At 42.8% G+C, this 26755-nt stretch overlaps 1 protein-coding gene and 1 long non-coding RNA gene across 2 annotated transcripts in view; one reads left to right on the top strand and one right to left on the bottom strand.

The window, feature by feature from the left end:
• LOC141091796 (uncharacterized) overlaps window positions 1–11784 on the top strand; it is a 64487-nt gene extending 52703 nt beyond the window's left edge. The window contains exons 3-4 of the long non-coding RNA XR_012232573.1: window positions 6544–6812; window positions 11570–11784. This is a non-coding gene — a long non-coding RNA (uncharacterized lncRNA). The remainder of the gene's footprint in view (window positions 1–6543; window positions 6813–11569) is intronic.
• Window positions 11785–24392: 12608 nt separating this feature from the next.
• Window positions 24393–26755, bottom strand: part of COL6A2 (collagen type VI alpha 2 chain) — a 47555-nt gene continuing 45192 nt past the window's right edge. Inside the window, exon 28 of the mRNA XM_073577518.1 lies at window positions 24393–25785. Coding sequence (XP_073433619.1) covers window positions 25187–25785 — 599 coding nt within the window. The 3' untranslated portion in view covers window positions 24393–25186. The remainder of the gene's footprint in view (window positions 25786–26755) is intronic.

Raw genomic sequence — 26755 nt, 5'->3', positions numbered from 1 at the left:
CAACAGAGAGGTGGATTGAAATTGCTGACAAGTTTCAACAGATATGTCAGTTTCCCAACTGCTTGGGCGCTGTGGACGGGAAACATATCCGCATTGTAAAGCCAGCCGGATCGGGATCGGAATATTTCAATTACAAGAAATATTTTTCAATTGTCCTCATGGCCATCGCTGACGCGGAATACAAATTTATTGCTGTTGATATTGGGGCCTATGGCCGCTCCAATGACTCTCAAGTTTTCAAACTGTCTGCCATGGGGCGTAAACTGTATGGAAACACCTTCCAGTTCCCAACACCTAGACCGCTGCCGCAAACATCTGGTCCACCAATGCCATTTGTCTGTGTAGGGGATGAAGCCTTCCAGCTGTCAGAACACCTTTTGAAACCGTACTCTAGCAGAGGATTGACAAGACCAAAACGCATTTTTAATTACCGCCTCACAAGAGCAAGAAGAATGGTTGAATGTACCTTTGGTATTCTGACAGCCAAATGGCGGGTCCTATTGACTGCGATCAACCTCAAGACAGAAACTGTGGACGAGGTGATCAAAGCTTGCGTGGTACTCCACAATTTTGTTATCTGCAAGGAACCCATTTCCATTGAGGACACCTCTGAAGAAACCACCTTGCAAGATTACCATGACATTACCACTAGAAGTTCTGTGACGGTTTCAGTAATGAGGGACAATTTTGCACTATACTTTATGTCACCTCAAGGCAGAGTACACTGGCAGGATGACAGAGTGTGAAAGATTTGTGCCCTAACCAAACTTGTGTACCTTCTGTACCAACAGTATATACCTTTGCCAACCAAAGTTGGCTATCTTGTCATGGTCTCTATTTTTAGCTTTAGGCCACAGGTGTGTACCTGGTTGTGTTTTATGCAAAGTATTTCACCTTTTAACAAAAGTTGTGTACATTGTTAGGAAATCACCAACAATAAACACAACTTTTTAGGTGAAATACTTTGCTTCAAACACAACCAGGAACACAACTGTGGCAAAAAGCTAAAATTTACCCACAGTTATATACCTGGTTTTGAATACCTTTTTACCTTTTAAATACCCTGTATTTAACCTTTTTTTTAAACATATTTTGCCGCAGAAAGAAATTGACAGACAACCAGTGTAAACAATAATTTAACTTTTATTTAAAATATTTTTTTTTTGTAAACTGTTTTTAAAGTTAAAAAAACTTTTTTAATAAAGGTTTGGAACCAACCAAATGGGCATTTTTATTACAAAAAAAACATTATAACTCGGTGTAGTGTGGGGTGGAAATACTGCTGGAGGGGCTGCGGGACACCGACAATGGGAGTGTGGAGAGAGGACTGGGATCGTGGTGGGGAAGGAACAGTTAGAGGTGATGGTGTGGAAAAAGCTACAGAATGGGTGGACATGTGGGAGGCAGAAGAGGTGGTGGGCGGTGGAGTGGAGGGTTGGGCAGGGACTGTAGGAGCAGATGATGTTGATGGAAAGTTGTATGGGGAAGGAGTTTGGTACGGGGAAGGAGTTTGGTACGGGGAAGAGTTTGGTACGGGGCAGGTTGCTGGAAGTGGGGAGATGTCTGGTACTGGGGAGGTTGCTGGTACTGGGGAGGTTGCTGGTATGTAATAGGAGGGGGAGGATGGAAAGTGGCTGGAGGGGGTGCAGATGTAATAGGAGGGGGAGGATGGAAAGTGGCTGGAGGGGGTGCAGGTGGTGGAACTACAGTGGTGGGAGGTGGAGGTTGGGAGGTAACCTGCTGTAGAGCACCGTGGCACGAATGCATTACATGCATCTGCTGGGTAGGAGATAGTGTTGCCATGCGCTCCACAACAGACCTGAAAAAGGTGTGGTTTGGCGAAGATCTTGCTTCTGAATGCATGGTTTGCAGAAGTGTCTTCACCTCCAGAATGCTGGAGTTGATCTGCTGAAAGCCTGCGGAGATTTGCTCTGACAAGACTTTTAGACAGTTCTGGAAAGATGCATTCAGATGCAAGAACTCTGGCGCATAACTCTTTTCCTGACCCCTCTGCCGCTGCCGCCCAGTACCCGCAGGTGTACTAGAGGTGGCAGGGGCAGAAGGGTGGGGTAAAGGGAAAGCGATCTCCTCACCAGCAGCTTCATGTAATGTAGGCGGCCACGATGCTCCTGTGCTGGTGGATGGGACAGATGGGTCGAATGTGTGGGAAGGCTGGGAAGGTGCAGATGTATCGGGGCGGTCGAAGTGTCCCTCGGTGCCGGTCTCCTCAGGGATCGCCTCAGAAGGGTCCAATCGTGCAGGCTCCCGAGTGCTGCTCACCGTGCTGTGGAATAAAGAGAAAAAAACCCAATTAAAATAGTGACATGGTATGGCCCTGGCTGAAAAAAAAAAGTTACATCTAAACATTTTTTTGTCACATGTGGTGTGTAATATTTACCTTCTGGTGACCATTGTATCCCGGAGGAACGACAGGGCTCGTGCGTACTTGTACTTGCTCCTGCGTCCTCCAGATCCACTCGGGGCCCGCATCTCTTTATTGAACTCCTTCTTGAAACGATCCCTCACAGACCGCCACCGCTTCACAATTCTCTCCCCTGAAACGAGAAAGGACAAAGTGGTTAGTATACAACATCAGTGTTTCCCAAACTCCAGTCCTCATGGTCCCCAGGGGTCATGTTTTCAGGATTTCCAAAGTAAATAGAAATCCTGAACACATGATCCGTGGGGACCACGAGGACTGGAGTTCGGGAAACACTGGTTTAAATCAAGCAACCGGTACTGTATATACTTACGCTCTTTAATCTGGGCCCGAGCTTCGAGGTCCTCCCAGCGGTCCACAAGGAGCGAACAGATTTCCTCCCAGAGTCGTCGGGTAACGATAAGGTCAGCGTGGCGGCGGTCAGCCATATTCCAGAGCGGCTCCCTTTCTCTGACGAGATCGATGAGGTGGTCCACATCGATTCCTCCATCCTCACCGTCAGAGTCGGGAGCACGCTGTGAAGGCTGTTAAAGAAAAAGACAAAAATAACATAACTAGCCTCCACAAAAGAAATGAAATAAAAAGTGCAAAAAAACAAAGCAAAAATATTTATACTTACACGCTGGTGACCGCCGCGTTGCTGTCGCCGACGACCCTGGGAGGCACTGCGAGGACCTCTTGGCCGAGCACCAGATTGGGAAGACTAGAGAAGAAAACAAAAAATGTTATGTCTTTGGATGTAGGCATTTGTTTGCTGTGTGTGGTCTGCAGAACATTGTTTTCTATGTGTTGTGTGTAGTGTGATGTTGTGTTTCTGCGTTTGATGCAAAAAACTTACCAATTGTGAGCCCACTCCAAGTGTCTGTCCACCCCTTCCTTCTTCTTCTGGGAGCTCCTCTTCATCTTGTGATTCCTGTTTTGAAATAAAAGGCAATGAATAGACATATATTACAGAGATGATGGATTTTGGAAATAAAAACTTACCGTCAAACGCTGACGATGCGAGGGAGGGCTCCCAGAAGAAGATGTGCTGTCTTCCTGATGGCCAGACTCCATGGCTGTGGGTGGTGTTCCTGCTGCTGCCATTGCTGCTGCTGCTGCATCTATTGGGCTGCTGTTGAATAAAGAGAAACAAAGGGCCAATGAATATCTTGATATTCCATAGCCCTAGTTTGGAGGAATGGGGGATTTGATAATTACCGTCTCTCATCTGCTGCTGGACCCTCCCGTTGTTCAGCATGCTGCTCCATTTGGGGTGGTGCTGATGGTGCTGCTGCAGATGTCTGCTGCCTTCTCCTGCTCCTGGTTCTTGGCTTGGGTGGCATGTTGGGTGTGGCTGAGGGTCCCACTGTCTTGCTTTTATATATGTCTTGTGGGCAGAGCTACTGAGCATGCTCAGACCAAAAAAACCGGATCCGGTCGCCGGATCCGGCTGTCGCCGGATCAGGCGCATTGCGGCGCTCATATTGTATGAAAAAGCCAGACACGCCGGATCCGGCGTGTCCGGCTTTTTCGCCGGAGACAAAAAACGTTACAGTAGCCGTTTTTTCCAGATGCCGGATCGCGTCACATTGCCGGATCCGGCGAAAATCGGATGAAACGCATGGCCATCCGGCTCGATCCGGCTCTAATGCAAGTCAATGGTGGGGAAACCGGATCCGGCATTGCATTTCGCCGGATCCGGTTTCTGTCAATAGCGCCGGATCGCGCCTGACGGCGAAAACCTGATGTGTGAAAGAGGCCTTACAGTCCGAATTCAGCTTACCTGGGAAGGGATCCGGCACAGGTGGAGGAGTGGTCACAGGGGTCATTCAATGGTCCAGGCTCGTGCGGTGGCGGTTCTGTGCTGGGGCAGGTTGGTTGTGCTGGAGCAGCTGGGCTGTACTGGGGCAGCTGTGCTGGGCTGTGCTGGGGCAGCTGGGCTGTGGCAGCTGTGCTGGGGCTGGGGCAGCTGTGCTGGGGCTGGGGCAGCTGGGCTGGGGCAGCTGTGCTGGGCTGGGGCAGCTGTGCTGTGCTGGGGCTGGAGCTGCTGTGCTGTGTTGGGGCTGGAGCAGCTGGGCTGGGGCAGGTGGGCTCTGTTGGGTGAGGGTGGTGGCTCTCTGTGCTCCGGTGCAGGGGCGGTGGCTCCACCGGCATTTCCTCCAAGCCCAGAGACCCCCGCACATCCCTTGTTGGCTGCCGCCATATTGCGGTGGCCTCCGGGAACATGGACGCCGGGAAGATGGCTGCCGGTCCAGGGACGGCGCATGCGCAGTTTCAGATCTCGTCCTGAGATCTCAGGGGACGAGATCTCGTTGCCGAGATTTGAATCTCGTCCCCCGAGATCTCGGGACGAGATCTGAACCTGCACATGCGCCCTCCCCAGACCGGCGGCCATCTTCCCGGTGTCCATGTTCCCGGAGGCCACTGCAACATGGAGGCGGCCAGCAAGGGATGTGCGGGGGCCTCCGGGCTTGGAGGAAATGCCGGCGGAGCCGCCGCCCCTGCACCGGAGCACAGAGAGCCACTACCCCTGCACCGGAGCACAGCCCGCTGCCACCACCGCACTACAGAGCCCCGCGGCACCCGCACCAGCCTCCAGCCATGATCGGAGGTTAGTATATTGCGACCATAAGACGCACCCCCCACTTTCCCCAAAAATTTTTGGGGAAAAAAGTGCGTCTTATGGTCCAAAAAATAAGGTACTTTGCTCGCTGTTCATAGCCCCTGAGCAACTAAGCATGTAGTTTTTCAGACCACTTACAACTTATCCTAGTGGATTGTAAAGTAGCAGCTAGTTGGATCTTTGCACATCTTTCCCTCCCTTTCTCTTGTCCTGTCTGTGAAAATTACCACCTCCCCTGAATAGACATTGAATTTCATGGTAAGACCAGCAAAGGACAGGAAAGCAGGCTACAAGAATATTATATTCTTATTGTGAGCTTCTATTGCCGCCCTAGGTCCTGGCTCTCCAGTGCCTTGTAACAAATACAGGCCGATCCTCTCAAATATTTAGATAATGCAGATGTAGATAAAACTCTATGAAAATATATCAAATTTATCACAATGACTCATGCCAGATGATAAATTAGCCACATCTTTAGATATTTTTTATTTAGCTTTTTACTACCTCTTGAATGAAGTATTCCAGGGGTATTATATTTACCATTTTCAATCCCCTGCAGGTCCTCTTCTGGCAGTCACCATGTCCCCACTGATCTCGGCTTCCTGGTCACATCATTGACTCCCTGGAAATGGGTCAAAATACTGGGTCACTGGTGCAGCAATGACTTACCTCAGTCAGTAACTTGCTGAATGCCATTTCCAGTATTTTCAAGATGAGACAAGGAAGCAGAGACCAGGGGGCTACACAAATGCCAACAGGACCTCCAGGATAATCATGAAGGGTGAGTATGATTTTTTTCTAAATTACTTTAAAGCAGCATGGTGGCTCCACGGTGGCTCAGCACTGTTACTTTGCAGCTCTGGGTTCAAATCTCACCAATGACAACATCTGCAAGGAGTTTATATGTTCTCTCCTTGTTTGCTTGCATTTCCTCCAGGCTGTCCAGTTTCCTTCCACACTCCAAAGGAATACTGATAGCAAATTTAGACTATGATCCCTAATGGGACAGTAATGATAATGTCTGAAAAGTGGTCTGGAAAATAATTGCACTGTATAAGAAAAGCATAATTAATAAACAAGAAAGCACTCTGAGAAATTAAATAAAAACCAATCATGTTCCCTAGAACATCCGTTTAATTCATGTGACTTCATTCTGCGCGTTATTGTGTTGCTGTCAGAATATTGTGTGCTTGCACTTTATACTATGATATCACTATGTACATTACCCCATTACTGTGACATCAGTGTTTCCCATGGTTCTTGGGCTTCAATACTTGAAAAGAATATTATAGTGAACATCACTTTGTTCAATATTTTTAGCTTGTGACATCACTGTTCACATTGCTGTTGTACTGTGTGATCACTATGTGCATTATTCCATTACTGTGAAACTCTGAGAAGAATATTAGTAAATTTATGACCTGGCTATACCTGAAGATGTTTGCAAATGATTTTGCTTGTTATTTAAAAAAATGTTATATTAAATTACTTGTTTCAGGCCCGCATTTCCATCATCCACCTGGGCACCCGCACCATCACCACCACCATCATCCCCACCCTGGATATCCTCCAGGTCCTAACATAGGTCCACATATACATCATGGTCCTCCTGGTCACTTTGGACCACATATACACCATGGTCCTCCTGGACACTTTGGACCACATCATGGCCATCATGGACACCACGGCCATCATGGGATTCATGGCCATCATGGCCATCATGGTCATCATGGTCATCACTAAACTTGTCTTTTTAACCACAGCAAGGTGAGTCTTGATTAAGGAATTAGTGCTATAGCCCTTGTTTGATTAAACACTACTTTTTTGCTGAATGTAAATGTTTAAGATTCTTCCCTTGATTCTGTTATTAGCAATGTAACATGCAAAAAGATAATGACTGTATTAGGTAGGTATTAAGTGCACAGTAATTTGAGACTGCTTTACACACAGAAGAAGACATCCTACACAACCTATCTGCCATCAGGACAACAATATACGAAGGTATATATGTTGACCTTCAGCTGTGTTACGTCAGCTGACAGTTCTGTTCCAGGGACTTCTCAAGACCTGGACTCCAGTCTTTGTCAGCTTAGAAAGGATAAAATACAGTAGGAGATCCCATAAAACAATGCAGATTTGCTCAAGACATATGGAAAAGTTCATATGCAGAGTAGACAGCCTCAGCGACTAGGCATTTTGCTAGAATACCTTTGTCAAAAACAATTATGTAGTTTTGTTCGGATCTGATAATGTTCGTATCTGCTGCTATAAAGCATACGTCTAATTAGTGGTTTACTCTAATCTGACAAATTAGGACTTCTTTCCCAATTATTAAACTACATAGTAACATAGTTAGCAAGGCTGAAAAAAGACATTTTTCTATCCAGTTCAGCCTATATTCTGTCAGAATAAATCCACAGATCTACGTCCTTCTAAAGAACCTAATAACTGTAAGGATTCTTTTACACTTACTGGGTTTTTTGTGGCCCGTTATTGCGGACCTTTTTTGTGGGCCGTATCGCCGCAATTTTCACTGTCTGCCGCTATATCGGACTGCAAAAAACTTGCGGATCGACGTTTTTCAGGTTTCCAACACTATGGAAGAAGTATTGTATTTAAAACGGCGTTCTGCAAAACCGGAAGTGACGGTGCACCGCAAAAACAACTTCCATTCTTTTTGCGGCCTCATTAATTTTCAATGGGGGCCGTGTCTGTAAGCCATGAAAATGATCGAGCAGGCTCGATCTTTTTTCACAGCCGCAATACGGCCCTCATGGCCATACAGCACATGGCGCACCGTGGAATTTTTGCGGGCCGATTTTGGAGCCCTATAGAAATTTACTGGAGCTGCAAAATAGGCCAGTAAAAACATGATAAATGTAAAAGAAGCCTAAGATACAATATTGTTACGCTCCAGAAAGACATCCAGGCCTCTCTTGAACCCATCGACTGAGTTTGCCATCACCACCTCCTCAGGCAAAGAATTCCATATTCTCACTGCCCTAACAGTAAAGAATCCTTTTCTATGTTGGTGGAAAAACCTCTCCTCCAGACGCAGAGAATGCCGCCCCCTTGTGACCGTCATCTTCCTTGGTATAAACAAATCCTTAGAGAGATATTTGTATTTCCCCTTCTATACTTATACATGGTAATTGGATTGCCTCTCAGTCGTCTAGAGCTAAGATACTGACCTAAAATGATATATTCAGGGGAAGACAATTAGGGGTTTATAGACATTGAGCATGTGTGACTCTTCACCATTCAAGATTCTTTATTATTAGAAGCCCCAGAGGACCCAACAATCAGACCTCCAGCAATCAGTATAATTATCACCTATCCTATGTATACAAGATAAGTTACTGTTTTGAGAATAACCCATTAATTCAAACCACCAATCGTCTATGTCATTCTCATGATGCATAGCAGATATAACGTGGCACTACTGTGAGCGGTGCCTAAGTAGGACCCCAACCCATGAGTAATATCAAGAGAAAACTTGGCACTCAACTTTTGATGATTATGAAAATTTTAATGCAGTCGAAAATCAACAACGTTTCGGTCCCAGAGTGGACCTTCATCAAGTACCGACTGCTCAGTATAAACACACTCCAATATGTTGGGATAGAAACCAGCCATATAGACTGAGGTACACCTTCAAGAGGTATAGTTAAATGATCAGTGGGTAAATTGACCCAAATTGCGCCTTTGTATTAATTGCATCTAATGAGCATCCACTCCCATGGGTATCAAAAATTTTCATGGATGGCATAAGACACTTAAATATGGCCATATGTATTCAGGAGGAAAACGTCCTCTAATAGGATAATGGGAAATTGTTTAAATCTCTCATATAGGGTAAAGCCTTTACTTATGTATAGTCTCACTCTGTCCCCAGGCAGTATTAGCATCAGCCCAGTGGTGGTTCAGTGGGCACTATGACAGGCTCATCAGCATGGTGTCCACCGCTTGCTGTAGTAACTACAGCTCTTCCAATGATTAAATAAACATAGCAGCACAAAACAGGATGTCATCAGGGGGTGGCACTGTGGCCACTTACCACAATTTTATCACTACTGTCCCCTGATGACATCTTGTTTCAGGTGGGTGATGGAGAGGTGACTGCAGCTTCAATGGCCGCTGACACACTTTATTTGTGCGAGCTACCCGCATTGTCAATGGCCGCTGCCAAAGTCCATTCTATCACCGCTGTCTCTTTCCCTGAAATGAGATTTCATCAAGGGGCGGTGATAGAAGCAGTGTGAGTGACAACAGCACTACAGAGCAGCTTTTATCACTGCCATTAAACAAAGCATTATCAAGGGCGCCGCTGATATCACCTGTCTTACTTCTATCACTATCCCCTGATAGTGATTCATTTGAGGGTGGTGATAGAATATCTGGGGCGGCTCTCCTGTCACTCACCCTGCTTTTTTCACCACCCCCTGATGACGTCTCATTTCAGGAAAAGCGATATGGGTGATAGAAGCAGGCGCTGCGGCCACTGAAGCTGAGGTCATTTCTCCATCCACCTCACAATGCAGGATGTCATCAGGGAATGAAGGTGACAGAAACTGTGTTAATCACCACCCCCTGATGACATCCTGTTTCAGGAAGGGTGATAAAAACTGCGGGGAATTGACTGCAACCTCAGCCTCCTGTGATGTCCAGTTTGTGGCTCTTCTCAAATGAATCATCACAGGAGGTAATAAAAAACAAACATAGGGGATGGCTTTATAGGGAGAAGAGTAGGGCATTTTATAATAAAGCAAATTACAAAAGTGGTTAGGGCTTAGCAATAGATATTTTTCTAAAGGGCATTATAGGCATCGGGACCCTCTTTTAGGCTATGTGCACACGTAGCGTTTTAAAATGCTCACTAAAAACCGGACTCCTTCCCAGAAATCACGCGTTTTTTTCCGCGCGATTTCACAGCGATTTTATCGCGATTTTGCCGCGATTTTCGCGTTTGTTATTCAAGCACTTTCCAAGCGATTTGAAGCATCGCTTGGAAAGTGATTGACAGGTTGGTCACACTCGTCAAACATAGTGTTTGACAAGTGTGACCAGGTTTTTACTATTGAGGCCGCCTATGCGGCCTCAATAGTAAAAGATAGGATGTTAAAATGCTAAAAAAAAAATAAAAAATCGGGGTATATTTACCTTCCGGCGTCCCGCGCTGCATTCCCGGGCCTCAGCGTTCCCAGTAATGCCTTGCGAGACCTGTGATGACGTAGTCTCGCGTTGCTATAGCGATCTCGCGAGACCGCTAGAGTCACGCAAGACTACGTCATTACAGGGCCTTGTCGCAAGGCATTACTGGGAACGCTAGGCCGGGAATGCAGCGCGGGACACCGGAAGGTAAATATACCCCGATTTTTTATTTTTTATTCTTTTTCTTACAGGGGTATGGTACCCAGGGCCTGGAGGACAGTCTCCTCTCCTCCACACCGTGGGTACCAACCGCACATGAGACGCTTAACTTCCTGCATGATGGGCATAGCCACATGCGGGAAGTCAGCGATTCTCATGCATTCCTATGGGTGCGGAATCGCAGCAATTCTTTGCGATTCCGCACAAAAGAATGAGCATGCTGCGATTTTTTCCGCAATGCGATTCCGCCGCGGAAAAAAGCGCAGCATTAGCACAGCATGTGCGGAATACCATAGGAATGCATGGGGGGCGTTCTGTACACGATTTTTAAGCGTTTTTGCAGCGTTTTCGCGCCGAAAATCGCGGCAAAAACGCTTAAAAATCGCTACGTGTGCACACAGCCTTTATGTTTCAGCATACCAAGACATTTTGGACTGGATGTCTCAGAGGGAGCAAAATTGCTGAGTTTTACTGCCGCTTTTTGAAGAAAATTAAATTAAAACCATTTTATGTTCCATTTGCAGTAATATATATGGTTAAAAATTTTGTTAAACACAAGTCCACATTTTTTTCCTCTGTGATGTCCTGAGTGATAACATCGCAAGTGCTTTTCTGAATGAATGGCCAAAAATTCCTACAAACGTCAAAATCTTTTACAAAGCCTTCCCAGAAGAATGGATGCTGTTATAGCTATAAACGGAGCAATTCTATATTAATGTACATGGATCTAAAATATGAGGTCATAAAATCTCCTTCAGGTGTAATGAGTAGATGTCTCAATACTTTTATCCATAAAGTTTATATTGTGTGATATGGAATAATATTTACGCCATTTGACTATTCTTAAATTAATGTGAAAGTGTGGGGAGATGTAAGAAGCAGAATGAATAGGACAAGTGGAAAATTTGCCTTTAACAACCAATTGTTTCACTGATTTTAAAGCTTTAAAACGTTTATGAAATATTAAAGGTGCAATGTGACTGCCTGCTATAGATAATGAATCTAACTTTCCTTTGCACCACTTTTGGTAAATCTCCATCAATTTTTCTGCTTGTCTTTATGATTGTGAATGTGATAATTGATGTCATGAAATCTGAACATTATACTACATATATTTTTCCCTAACTTGTATTTTTGTTATTTTGTATTTGCAGACATGAAGTAAAATACTGATATTGGCAACTTGCAAGTAGATTGTTCATCTATCTTAATAGCAACATATATAACCAAACAGAAAAGTCTGTATGCATTAAAAACTGAGCGCTACATTTACTGTACTATTGCAATGACTACAGAAAATAAATAAATGGATGATTTTGTGGTTAATTGATTTATTAATTAATTACAGAAGAGTCTTTTGGGTTATTTATTTGTTCTCAGTTTTGGTTATTTTTGCCCTATCAATTAGAATAAAAAAGCCACTGTTTTGCAAATCAATGGAAATATGCTGTGGTTTCAGCAGAGGAATTTTAGCATCGAACAACCACTTTCTTCTTTGCTAATTTTTATCTAAGGGCTCATGTAGGCACCCATGGATTTCAGTCCAATCTTGGACAGCAATGCATGGACTGGCCGCAGGTCTCCAGACCTGAGTGTGACAGCCTCATAGAAATATGTGAAGCTGTCATGCTCAGGTCGGGAGAGCCATGGTCAATCCATGCAGTAGTGGACCGTTCTTGGACCTACTGGCATGGACGTCTGCATGATCGCTTAGTCTAAAGGTCCCGTAACATTTAGCGATGCACCAGCGATCCCGACAACAATACGACCCGGTCAGGATCGCTGGTGCATCGCTAAATGGTCGCTAGTGAGCTGCCAGACAGGCAGATCTCACCAGCGACACAGCTATGCTCGGCGGTCGTTACTTGCCTGTCAGACGGCAGCGATGATGACGTCTTCCGCCTGCGTCCATGTCGGCGCCAGTGGGACTCCAGCGAGAAGAAAACGGCCCAGGACATTCTCGCGCGATCAGTGATATCCAGCAAGGGGGCCAGTCGGAGGTAAGTGTCAAATGTAGCGAGATTGCTAGCGAGATTGCTGTTGTGTCACATAATCGGTGACGCTTTAGCGATATCGTAGCGATATCGCTATGTGTAAAAAGCCCTTTAGAGCTTTTATTGGGCTTAAAAATTCAAATCACTTGGCTTAACACAGTTGCAGGTTGATATCAGAAACAAAGGCTGCGGATACATGGTGACTTTGGCAGCAGCACAGATTACACAGCCAGAGATTGCTATATGCCTCTACTTCAGTGGAGTGTAAAAGATTGAATATTCAATGTGGAAGAATATTGTGTTTTTTGCTTCTTTCTTTAGTTTTTTGCTTTTTTCTGTTTCACTGTTCATGAGATTTGGATTTTTAGTTGTCATATGTGATTTATATGTGATTTATGTGATTTTGTTTAAAAGTTTTTTAGGGAAAGAAAATTTGTATGAAAAAAACAGTCGAACCGCCATCATACTTTGAAAAAAGCTCACCAGATCTGTTGCTTGGATCACTTTTTTGGTTGGTACTCACCACTTCTTGTATAGCAAAAAACACAGCACAAGACTTGCAATTTTAGAGTTGCTCTGCCCTAGATTTCTAATCTTCACTATGTGGACCATGTCAAAATCACTCAAATCCTTATGTATGCCCATTTTCCTACCCCCAATAAATTACCTTGACAAACAAATTTTTCACTAACTGCCTTATATACTGTATGACTCCCTTGACACCTTCCATTTTTACAAGATAGGAAAAGTTAATATTATTGGTTATCACTGGTTTTGTTTTTTGCCTGATCAGTGTATAATACTGTCATAAAATTAATATTAAGATCTCAGGAGCCCCTGACGCACCCAGCACGGTTTCACAGGTCACACACCATTAAAGGGAACCTGTCACCTCATTTTTGAGCTATGAGCATGAGGTGCAGTACTATGAAGATGAGGTGCAGTACCTCCGTGGTGACTGAAACCTCAGGGGCGCCACACATGAACATTTCTTGGGCCCTTCACATTTCATTAGCTCATCATTCCTGCTTTGAAAGTCTAAATGACCCCCTTATTTCCTAGTTGCACCAATAGTGGGTCTGCCTTGCCATGGTTCATGGGTTTACATCATTGTACTATGTAGCGCCTGTGATGTAAATCTGATTTGCCTTATGCTTAGCTATTTTGTAGTGATTCATTGTTTTCTTTGCTGTTTATTGTCCATGGATCCAACACCATCTGAATATCATTTTATTTATTTTATGATGTTCTTTTCTTTCACAATATGATTGACCTTGAAAAAAATGTTTTTGTGTAGTGGCAAACGTTGAATAAAGTTCATCCCACAGCATTTTCACGCCAGACTTTATCAAGCAGGAAGCAAGTGTTTTTTTTCCCCTTCCTTTCATTCATCCTTGGTCCCATTCCCAATAGTTCCTCTTGTAAGGGAAGTCCTGCACAGGTTTTTAACACCCAGTAGCATAGAGAACAGAATTTACTAAAGCTGGACCAACATAATATGATTTACCTTTATGGTGGGTTATTTTGCTGTTATATTATCTATGGAGCACTAGTTTTTTTCTTCTCCCAACTTATAAGTTCTTCTTTGTGGAGGTAAAGCTTTGGAATGTAACAGCTGATTGAAACTGTTTTCTTTAAGGATTACTAATTTCTTACATCTGTCATTTGCATATAGAGTAAAATTAAGCTGTCAGTCCCCCCCCGTAATAAAGCGTCAACATAAAGGGGGGTCCCATGTCTATACAGGCCGTAACTTAGCACAAAGTTTAATTGTTTTATAGCGGTTTTTCTCCTCATTAAGAGGTTGGTAAAGGGCCAAGGTTAATTTTTCTGAGGGTCATTAACCCCTTCACCCACAAGGGTGGTTTGCACGTTCATGACCGGGCCAATTTTTACAATTCTGACCACTGTCCTTTTATGAGGTAATAACTCTGAAACGCTTCCATGGATCCTGGTGATTCTGACAATGTTTTCTCATGACATATTGTACTTCATGTTAGTGGTAAAATTTCATTCAAATAACTTGCATTTATTTGTGAAAAAAACGGAAATTTGGCAAAAATTTTGAAAATTTCGCAATTTTCCAACTTTGAATTTTTATGCCCTTAAATCACAGAGATACGGCACACAAAAAACTTGATAAGTAACATTTCCCACATGTTTACTTTACATCAGCACAATTTTGGAACCAAATTTTTTTTTTTGTTAGGAAGTTATAAGGGTTAAAAATTGACCAGCGATTTCTCATTTTTGCAACACCATTTTATTTTTACGGACCACATCACATTTGAAGCCACTTTGAGGGGTCTATATGATAGAAAATACACAAAAGTGACACCATTCTAAAAACTGCACCCCTTACGGTGCTCAAAACCACATTCAAGAAGTTTATTAACCCTTTGAGTGCATCACAGGAATTTTTTGAATATTTAAAAAAAAAATGAACATCTAACTTTTTTTCACAAAAAAAAATACTTCAGGTTCAATTTTTTTTATTTTACCAAGGGTAACAGGAGAAATTGGACTGCGAAAGCCATTGTGAAATTTGTCCTGAGTACGCTGATACCTGATATGTGGGGGGGAACTACTGTTTCGGCTCATGGCAGAGCTCAGAAGGGAAGGAGCGCCGTTTGACTTTTTCAATGCAAAATTGGCTGGAATTCAGATCGGACGCCATGTTATGTTTGGAGAGCCCCTGATGTACCTAAACAGTGGAAACCCCCCACTAGTGACCCCATTTTGGAAACTAGACCCCCCAAGGAACTTATCTAGATATGTGCTGAGAACTTTGAACCCACAAGGGCTTCACAGAAGTTTATAGTGTACAGCGGTACAATTAAAAAATCATATTTTTTCCACAAAAATGATCATTTCACCCCAATTTTTATTTTCCCAAGGGTAACAGGACCCTAAAAGTTATTGTGCAATTTGTCCTGAGTACGCTGATACCCCACATGTGGGGGTAAACCACTATTTGGGCGCATGGCAGAGCTCGGAAGGGAAGCAGCGCCATTTGACGTTTTTGGCTGGAATTGAGATCTGACACCATGTCGCGTTTGGAAAGCCCCTGATGTACCAAAACAGTGGAAACCACCCACAAATGACACCATTTTGGAAACTAGACCCCCCCAAGGAACTTATCTAGATATGTGGTGAGCACTTTGACTCCTCCAGTGCTTCACAGAAGTTTATAAAGCCCGGGCGTGAAAATAAAAAATTCGTATTTTTTCCACAAACATGATCTTTTAGTCACCAATTTTTTTATTTTCCCAAGAGTACCAGGAGAAATTGGACCCCAAAAGTTGTTGTCCAATTTGTCCTGAGTACGCTTATACCCCATATGTGGGAGAAAACTACTGTATGGGCACATGTCGGGGCTCGGAAGGGAAGTAGTGACGTTTTGGAATACAGACTTTGATGGAATGGTCTGCGGGTGTCATGTTGCCTTTGGAGAGCCTCTAATGTACCTAAACAGTGGAAACTCCCCAGAAATGACCCCATTTTGGAAACTAGACCCCCCTAAGGAACGTATCTAGATGTGTGGTGAGCACTTTGAACCCCCAAGGGCTTCACAGAAGTTTATAATGCCCGGGCATGAAAATAAAAAAATCGTATTTTTTCCACAAACATGATCATTTAATCCCCAATTTTTTTATTTTCCCAAGGGTAACAGGAGAAATTGTACCCCAAAAGTTGTTGTCCAATTTGTCCTGAGTACACTGATACCCCATATGTGGGAGAAAACTATTGTATGGGCACACGTCGGGGCTCGGAAGGGAAGTAGTGACATTTTGGAATGCAGACTTTGATGGAATGGTCTGCGGGTGTCATGTGCGTTTGGAGATCCCCTGATGTACCTAAACTATTGAAACTCCCCACAAGTGATCACATTTTGGACACTAGACCCTCCACAGAACTTATTTAGATGTGTGGTGAGCACTTTGAACCCCCAAGTGCTTCACAGAAGTTTATAACGCCCAGGCGTGAAAATAAAAAAATAATTTTTTTTCCACAAAAATGATATTTTTGCCCCCAATTTTTTATTTTCTTAAGGGTAACAGGAGAAATTGGACCACAAAAGTTGTTTTGCAATTTTTCCTGAGTAGGCTGATACCCCATATGTGGGGGTAAAACACTGTTTGGGCACATGGCAGAGCTTGGAAGGGAAGGAACACCATTTGACTTTTTCAACTCAGAATTGGCTGGAATTGAGATCAGACGCCATGGTGCATTTGGAGAGCACCTGATGTGCCCAAACAGTGGAAACCCCCAATTCTAACTCCAACCCTAACCCCAACACACCCCTAACCCTAATCTCAGCCCTAACCTTAGCCCTAACCCTAACCCTAGCCATAGCCCTAGCCCTAACCCTAGCCCTAACCCTAGCCCTGGCCCTAACCCTAGCCCTGGCCCTAGCCCTAAACCTAATGGGAAAATGGAAATAAATACATTTTCTTTTAATTTTTTTATTTTTCCCTTATTAAGGGGGTGATAACGGGTGGTTTGATTTACTATTTATGGCGGGTTTTTATGTTTGGCAGCTGTCATATGCTAAAAGACGCTTTTTATTCTAAAAATAGTTTTTGCATCACCACATATTGAGAGCTATAATTTTTCCGTATTTTGACCCACCGAGTCATGTGAGGTCTTATTTTTTACGGGACGAGTTGATATTTTTATTGGTACCATTTTCGGGCACGTGACATTTTTTGATCGCTTTTTATTCTGATTTTTGGGACGCAGAATGAACAAAACCCAGCTTTTCATGAATTTCTTTTGGGGGGGTGTGTTTACACCGTTCCGCGTGCGGTAAAATTGATAAAGCAGTTTTATTCTTCGGGTCAGTACGGTTACAGCGATACCTCATTTAGGTTTTTTTTATGTTTTGTCGGTTTTATGCAATGAAAACTATTTTATATAAAAAATAATTATTTTTGCATCGCTTTATTCTGCGAGCTATAACTTTTTTATTTTTTCTCTGATGATGCTGTGTGGCAGCTCGTTTTTTGCAGGACAAGATGACGTTTTCAGTGGTACCATGGATATTTATACGTTTCTTTTTGATCGCGCATTATTGCACTTTTTGTTTGGTGGTATGAAAATAAATCATTATTTTTTGCTTCGTTTTTTATTTTTATTTTTTAAGGGGTTCGCTAAAGGGGTTAACTAATGGGACAGTTTTATAGGACAGGTCGTTACGGATGCGGCGATACCTAATATGTGTACTTTTATTGTTTTTTTTTTAATTTCCAAAAAATAGATTTATTGGGGGAATATTTTTTTTTTTTTCTAATTTATTTGGCGATTTTTTAACATTATTTTAACACTTTATTTTTAACTTTATTACATAGTCCAAGGTGGGACATCACTGTCCTGTGACAGATCGCTGATCTGTCACATCACAGATCACAGCGATCTGTCACAGGCACTGCTGCAGACTTCCTCATGCCTGCGCTTTGCAGGCACTGAGGAAGCCAGCTCCCTGCAGGCCCCAGAAGGCCCCCGTCACCATCTTGGATTCGGGGGCTTGCAGGGAATGAGCCCCCCGCAGCAGAGCTGCACATTGCGCTGCCGTGGGGGGCTCAGTGAAGCATGGAGGGAGCCCTCTCCCTGCCGATGCTTCCCTTTAACCCCCGGTACACCGTGATCATGTTTGATCGCGGTGTGCAAGGGGTTAACGTGTCGGGGCGGTCCGTGACCGCCCCTGACACATTGTGCCGGGTGTCAGCTGTGATAATTAGCTGACACCCGGCCGCGATCAGCGGCGCTCACCACGTGGGCGCCGCTGATCGCTGAGACGTACTATCCCGTCCATGGGCATAGGGGCCATAGACGGGATAGTACGTCTGATGTCAGGAAGGGGTTAAACCAGTTATATCTGGTGTTAACATGTTTTGATTGGCGCCGTTTTCACGGGCCTTGATTGGTAGATGTGATTCATGGAGCTCTTGGATTGGTGGAATTAATTTTGGCGGTTTTTTGTTAAATATATAAAGCCCTGCTTGGGCTGTTTTTACCTCACTCAGCATTTTCTCTGAAGAAAAGAACATTCCCCTCCCTCCCTGTTCAATTTAAATGTCGTGAGGATTATTTAAGGGAAAATCGCCCGCTAAGGGGCGGATTGTTTCTTTGGTATGATAATATTGGGTATATGGAATTATTTATTAATGGATTGGTTATTATTTATTTTTATTAACCCAAAATAAACTCACGGCCACTTTTCATCCACTATTATTTGTGTCAGTGTCTTTTATTTAATTATTATTCAGATCGGCCTTGTATGGCCATGTGTCATTACACTTACACTTTGATGGGGCTGATACTTATTATGTATGCGTGGAATGACAGAGGTGCCTTATTCCCATTTATTGTACATTTGAATTGAACAACAGATGATATTTATGAAGGTTGAAAATTATTTAGCAACATTGAATACGGGGATGTTGGTGTTAGGGGCTGGCGGAACGCACCAAATAATGAAGATGGTATAAGGTGCGTTTGCAGCCCGGGGTCCACCGTGCAGAGATGGAAAACTGCTGCTCAGTAATGGCGGAGGCTATACGGCAAATAATAAGTGAATACACGTGGGTTAGCGTCACCCGGTGTGTACAGGAGTGAGTTCTGTTCCTTCACAGAACCGCGGTGCCGCACAAAGTAAATACCGAAGCCTGTTAAGCTCACAGGGCTCGGCTGAATGAGCGCTAGGATACGGACACAGGCCTCTGCCCCAAGGACACGGGGTGAGAGTCCCTCTAGTCCATTAGCGCTTGGCGCCGCTGCAGTGGTGCCAGTAAGAGAGGAATAGAATATATCTAACATACTAAGTGTGCACTGCACCGCTCTGGTGGATGCCACTAACCACCCTGACTGGGTAAGGAAAGCGCTACCTGCGCACGGCGCCGTGCTGGCGGATGCAGCTACTTAGGTGCCTTGTGCTGGATGGCACAATATGGCGCTAAGAGAAGTGCTGTGGATAGGATGTACTGTGGTGCTAGACTTAGCCACTACAAGGCGCTGACTCAGACTAAGATACCCTACAACATGCGTATCAAAGGAAGGGGTTTCATAATGAATCAACCACCAGTTCCATACATCCCAAGCTGAACAGTAAATATATAAGGTGCACTACCAATGGAGTAATACTAGCAGATAGGGTGCTGCATAATGCATTGTACAAATAGCAAGGACAAAAGCAAGGGAAAAAGACCAATGCATAAAAATAGCGCACACCTAAATAAGAAAAAAAATATATAAATCAATAATTTTATTCAAATACCAGACCACAAGAAGACACATACATGATAAAACAGCATTAAAAAGCTACAATGACAAAAACACATCACCCAAGGTCCCGTGCTTATAACAGGTGGTGCATAAACCTGACCCTACATGACACAGACATATGTATGACAAAATGACCAAAAGACATGAAAATATGAATACGCTCCAATAAATGAACCTTATGTTAGCATATGAATAAATAATCCAAAATTGGGCATCCCCAAGATTGGAAAAAAAAAAGGTTAACAAATGACCCTATAACCTAACAAAATAGCTCCAAACGAGGAGAATGCGACAATCATGGATAGTGATAGACCACTAATAGGAATATTTAGTTTAACACAATCCAACATAATAGAGAACATCAGTATTTTTCCCCACAGGAAACAAAATGTTCAAAAAAACATGGCGCTAGGACAACTCCCATTTAACGATATGAAAACCTACATAGAAATCCGGAGTATAAAGCCCAAAGTATTCAATCAAAGAGTCAGAATTATAGTGACAAAATATATGCTCTTTATAAGTACAGGTGCTTGTCAAGCCCCCCGACGAAGCCCAGCGCGAAACGTGCGTAGGGGCTCTGGGATCTGACACGTCGCATATGGATGTCCCACATGGGTAAGCATGGTCATTTTTTCATTCTTTTCCCCATATCCCTTTTTGCACTGAGCACTTTATGAGGGGTTTTTTTATGGCTCTTTAGGTCCTTGATATGGATTTTATCCTTGTAAGGTAATTAATGATTGGTAAGGGACTGTGACACATGCTTTTGCCATACTAATATGGGGTCTGGTCTAACTATGTCAATGTACCATTGCACTTAACTGTGTATATGCAGCGGTCTTTTCCCTTTTTCTTGTGTCATCCCTGGTATCTGACCATATGATTGTATTTTTAATATTTTTTGCACCTGTACTAATAAAGAGCATATATTTTGTCACTATAATTCTGACTCTTTGATTGAATACTTTGGGCTTTATACTCCGGATTTCTATGTAGGTTTTCACTAATAGGAATATGCAAATGGTTTAGCATAAAATAGCATGCAAGCACAATAAATGTGTGTATGGACAGTAGGCTATAGGGCAAATTACCACAGGAGCAGTCAAGACGCAATTGTGCTCTAGATAATGATTTCTATAATCAATCAAGACTTCTTACTGAGAGATTTCAACAACGGGGTTACCCTAGAAAAATTATTTCAGCGACCTATCAACGAACAGGACGATATAGTCAGGATACCCTACTTACTCATCGCCATAACCAACGAGATTCCCAAATTACGGTAGGTTCATTACGAACTATAATAATCGCTGGGACCAGGTGAGAAAAATCCTCAAAAATCATTGGGACATTCTCACTATGGACGCTCAAACGGCATCTTTTATTAGTTCACAACCCAAGATGACTGCTAGACGGGCACCTAATTTGAGGGATATTTTGACTAATAGTCATTTTGTGCAGCCCACCACGAGATAGACTCGTGGCATACGTCTCAGGGGATCTTTTTCGTGTGGGGAATGCAGTGTTTGTCCTTTCATGCACAACACCAAGGATTTTTTTTTAACCCACTTGACACTAAATCATATCCACTAAGATCATATATTAATTGCAAAACTAAAAATGTCATCTATGCAATTATTTGCCCATGTCATAGGATTTATGTGGGCCAAACTTCCCAGGAATTAAGGAACAGAGTGCAAAAACACCTTTCAACTATACATCTGGCGGCCTCTGACCTTAAGAAGGGTAAGGTGCTTACCCCAGTGGCATCTCACTTTTTGAACCAACATGGTGGTAGCACTAACAACATTCAATTTTTTGGTTTGCAGAGAATCACTGGATATGGGAGAGGAGAAAACCTTCATAGACGCTTACTTCAGGTGGAAGCGCGCTGGATTTACAACCTGCAAAGCATTTCCCCCTTGGGTCTTAGTGAAGAATTACTCTTCACAGGTTTTCTGTTATGAATCCCCATCCTCTTTTCAAAAAATTCTTCTGGTTCAATATATATATTTATAGCCCATGTTTGATCATGTTCTTTCTGATGCTTTCAGAATATCACCTGTAAAGACTGTAGTTTGGGGCTATATGAGACCTTATTTTGTACGTGAAATATCATATATCTTTGGTCCCGTGCCTACTTTATTTTACTTTATATTTTTCCTTCAGGGTCGTTGATTTTACTGAAGGATTTATTTAACAAAGTCCTCATTTTCATGAAAGTATGGTCATTCTATCTTTGTCTGACTCATAAATCACAATTTTTGAATTGATCCTTGCTTGTGCCCTTTTGGTTGCCATGCACGATTCCTGTGGAGTTGTGTTTATCCCTTTCCATATATTCTATTTTTATCTTGCTTGACATGTCTTTCACATATTCTTAGGACTATCTATATGCTTATTTAGGGCTATGTTCTTTGCCTCAGTGTTCACATTTGTGTCCCTCTTTATATATTTTTGGAATTGATTATAGCTTTTACTTAGTTTCACTTTGTATGTGTGGGGGGGGGATTTTTTCAGCTGAATGCCTTTTTACAGGCACCAGCTATATAAGGGTATGTGCACACGGTGCGGATTCTGCTGCGGTTCCGCAGTGTTTCTGCAGCTGCGGGTCCGCAGCAGATTCTGCTGCGTTGTACAGTACCTTTATTTCCAATGGAAATTAAAAAAAGCTGTGCACATGCTGCAGATTTTTCCGCGCGGTTTTGCTGCGGTTTACAATCCACAGCATGTCAATTGTTTGGTGCAGAAACGCTGCAGTTTTACACCTCATCCATTATGAGGTGTAAAACCACTGGGCAAAACCTCAGATAAACCACAGGACTTTTGTCCTGCGGATTTACCTGCGGTTTTCTCTCCAAAATCCGCACACCCAAAAAACTACGTGTGCACATACCCTAACACACTGTGTCTGCCCAGATTTTCATGCCAGCCTCTGTCCTTGCTGTTGTTATCAGTGCCCTCTCTGTGCAGGTGCTGTGTGAATAAACAATTCAGGACTAGCTGACTGAGCTACTACTGCTAGCAGTGCTATTGCTCATATGCAGCTGCCGCGACATGATCAGCTGATGCTCCTTGCTTCCTTCTACACGCCTATTGGCACTTGTATACAAGGACTCCACATGTCTGTGTCTGAACTCAGCGCTTCTGAGCATGTCCTTATCTGGCTGTGACACGGCTCTCGGCTGATGTTTCTATTTCCTCCCTCCTACACACCAGTATGCAATTGTGCTGGGGAATTTTTGTATTTAATGATGGACCCGCATCCAGTTGGTCACACTTCCCGTGACGAAGCTGCAGCAGCAGCGCTACGCGTGGGGCTTCCCACTCACCTTCGGTCCCAGGACCTTGCTTTCTATCATGACTATTTCCTGACAGCTTGACTGGACTGCTCCAGTGGTAATTTGCCCTATAGCCTACTATCCATACACACATTTATTGTGCTTGGATGCTATTTTATGCTAGACCATTTGCATATTCCTATTAGTGGTCTATCACTATCCTTGATTGTCACATTCTTCTCGTTTGGAGCTATTTTGTTAGGTTATAGGGTCATTTGTTAACCCTTTTTATCCAATCTTGGGGATGCCCAATTTTGGATTATTTATTCATATGCTAACATAAGGTTTATTTATTGGAGCGTATTCATATTTTCATGTGTTTTGTTCATTTTGTTATACATATGTCTGTGTCATGTAAGGTCAGGTTTATGCACCACCTGTTATAAGCACGGGACCTTGGGTAATGTGTTTTTGTCATCGTAGTTTTTTAATGGTGTTTTATCATGTATGTGTCTTCTTGTGGTCTGGTATTTGAATAAAATTATTGATTTATATATATATATTTTTTTTTTTTCTTATTTAGGTGTGCGCTATTTTTATGCATTGGTCTTTTTCCCTTGCTTTTGTCCAGTTCCATACATCCATCATTACACATACAAGTTACCATAACTGTCTATAATAGCGCATGGCCGAGCGGCCATGCGACCCTTTTATAGCAGCGTCCTTCCGGGACCTTCCTGATGGTCCAATCTGAGCTGGAGAATGACCTGAGCATGTGACCTCCGATCTTCAATGAGAGATCGTCCCACGGGCATGCTCAGTGGACCGAAAGGAGGACTTAGTCCCTGGAGTAGCTCGCTGCTGACCGGCATACGTTGCTATAGCTGGACCAGAGGTAGCAGCAGCAACCAAAGCCACAGTGCTAGTCTGAGCAGAGCGCTGGGATTGACGAGTCTGCTGAGCAGCCTCCTATGTTGCTGGAGAGGAATGGGAGACCGCCGAAGATAAGGCTCAGGATTCCTGCTAACAGTTGGTGAGTATCTACTGGACTCTCTAAACCTTTATACCTGTGATAAGACCCTATTTTACGTCTCTCCTCCAGTAAAAACTCTATTTGGAGTTTTATACCACTTACCACAATACCACTTGTTTGGAGGAAGCAAATATATTATTTCAAACCATAAGGAATCTGCAGGGAATACATATTTTCAGTGTCTTCCCTGAAATCTTTGAACAGGCTGCAGATTGGTTTTAGATGGTATTTAGCTTGAACTGTTCTTCAAAAAAGTTTGAATTGCTTTTCCTTTGGATAAAAACCTAGTTTAATTGTCATATACCCCCTTAAACTTTTAGTAGCTGCCACCGATTAAATGCCCTCAATTAGCAATACTCCATAATTAAAGAGAGACACAACATGACAGGAGAACATTTTATTGTCTTTACAGCAGGATATTCAAGGACAAACAAAAGATGGTCTCCCAGTCCATAAATCGCTGTATCACTTGACAACAAATGGTTGTGAGGGTGAGGTCTCCTCTTTAGATGTACAAAAATACATTTCTATGTAACCAACCTTTAGCCCCATTATGTTCCCTGCCACAGGTTTAAAGTTCAGGACACCATGACGCGTGACCTGCAGTTAGCACCGCATGAATGTGACGCTGATCACGTCTGAGCATGACATAAGATGTTGTGCACACCCAAGAATGTTTTCCTGTTACGACACAAAATATTCCAATTTTTAGAATCATTACCCTGCACTTAAATGTAGACTTACGTGTACTCTTCCCAAACGCTATGTTTTGTGTTCAGTTCACCAATTAGTGTATTTCTCTGTTCACAAATGTAACCCCTTTTTAGTTGAAGTCTGTACCTGTCATTGTGTGTATCGGTGTGTGTTGCATGTTTCAAGTGTGTTTGTGTGAAATTTTCATGATTTATCGAGAAATGAGAAAATGTTCGCATGTTTCTAGGAATTTTTACTTATAAAGAACCACAGTTAATAAAGACATTTAGGAATTAATCTTGATAGATATTTAGAAAGATCAGCATGGGGCCAATTTACAGGTACACAAAGCCCATAAGAAGACATAGATATTTTTACTAGTAGAAAAAAAATCTAAATCTCAAGGGCGGTATGTACTGGTAAAGGGGGTCATGTACAAAGATCTATTTTTTTTCTCATTTCTAGATAAATCTAGTCTTGTTTTTAACAAACCCAATGAACAAATCTGTCCATAAAAGCATTTTCAGTGAGTCTTCCATAATTACTCTCTTTAAAGATGGCTGCTCCCTCTCCTAAACTAAGTTTCTTTAGCACCGGCAAATCGAGGTCTGATCCAACAGACACCAAAGTAGACACAACGTTATGCTTTTTCATGGAGCTCACAGACTCATCCAGACCCTCTTGACCTGTAACGCCATCAGTGATTAATACAAATGAGGTTTCAGCAAATTTCCTTGCACCTCTGGTGCGGTCCCCAAGGATACTATTGATAGCAAAAGTAATGGCATTACCAATGTTAGAGGATGAGTCATAGTAAGTAAGACGTGATAGACCTTGGTAAATCTCTGTTAGGTTATGGGTAAGTGGGAATACCACAGCTTGCTCATCCTTTCCACCATATTGTAATAGGGCCACGCGAGCATTGTTAGCGTCATCATCACTTCTGGACAGAGACAGGCGTTTCGATACCTCCTCCACAAATGTTGCTGCTTGTCTGAAGTTTTGCCTTCCCATACGTTCAGAGCTATCCAAAAGGAAGACAACATCCACTGGGCGCTGAGTGCATTGTGCAACTGCAAGTTCTGCGGGAAGAAGGTGTATATATGCTATGTATACAACTGACATACTAAATATACTAATTAAACTTGCATGCATGCATATAGCTCACTTATGTACTTTCGGATGTTCACCAACAAATCTCATTTACAATTTCTCTCCTAATAAATTACTTTCTATGAATCTTTTATGAGCATACAAAAATAAATTTGAAAAGGAAGTGAGGGAATTCTAATCTGTTTCAGAACATTTTTTGGGGGGAAGTCTAAAAAAAATCAACAATGGCAGAACAAACAAAAAAAACTACTGGTAAAGTGCAGCAAAAAATCCATACAAAATATAATGTCCCCAGCGATGCCCACAGGCAATTTGCAAAGGTAGCAGTCGTACCTGCGCCCAGATGTTTCCACATCAATATTAGACATGACATTTATCAGGTGTTATAGATTTGGAATCTATTAAATATATGTTTTAGGGATTTAATGTGAACAAAATGCCCTATAATTACAGATTCAGTCTACCAAGGAATATCAGACAATCTATAATATATTGTCAACACAGCAAGTAAACCCACTGTAATAATAAGCCAGTAGTGCTTGTAACCATGAGTTTGATGGGAATCTCTTAGGTCACCTGAAACTTTTATGTTGTTCTTGTGTCCTTTTAAATGTTTATTTGTATATTCCAGTAATATTTTTTTTTGCTTTTTGAAACTGCACACATGAGAAAAATCAACTTATACAGCATGTTGCTATGTACTAATGAACAAGGGGCAATTGCTCTCTGACACTAGTCTGGATTCAGTAGCTGCAGTCATGACCCCGGACAGTTCCTATGCTGATGATGTCTCCTCCGGACACCTCGGTTTCCCTGACACTGGTTTGCTAATAGTCTAATGCAGAGCGGACTTGTGATAGGGGAACTGAAATGTCTGGAAAAGCGCAAATACAAATGTGAGAAAAAACTTGAGTGAAACTGATTCCTATTCAAATTTTA

This window comes from Dendrobates tinctorius, unplaced genomic scaffold, assembly GCF_039654945.1.
Source record: "Dendrobates tinctorius isolate UK_male_01 unplaced genomic scaffold, ASM3965494v1 ptg000056l, whole genome shotgun sequence".
NCBI classification, from domain to species: domain Eukaryota; kingdom Metazoa; phylum Chordata; class Amphibia; order Anura; family Dendrobatidae; genus Dendrobates; species Dendrobates tinctorius.
Note: the sequence above shows the minus strand (reverse complement) of the source record. Positions and strands in the feature narration are given on the sequence as shown.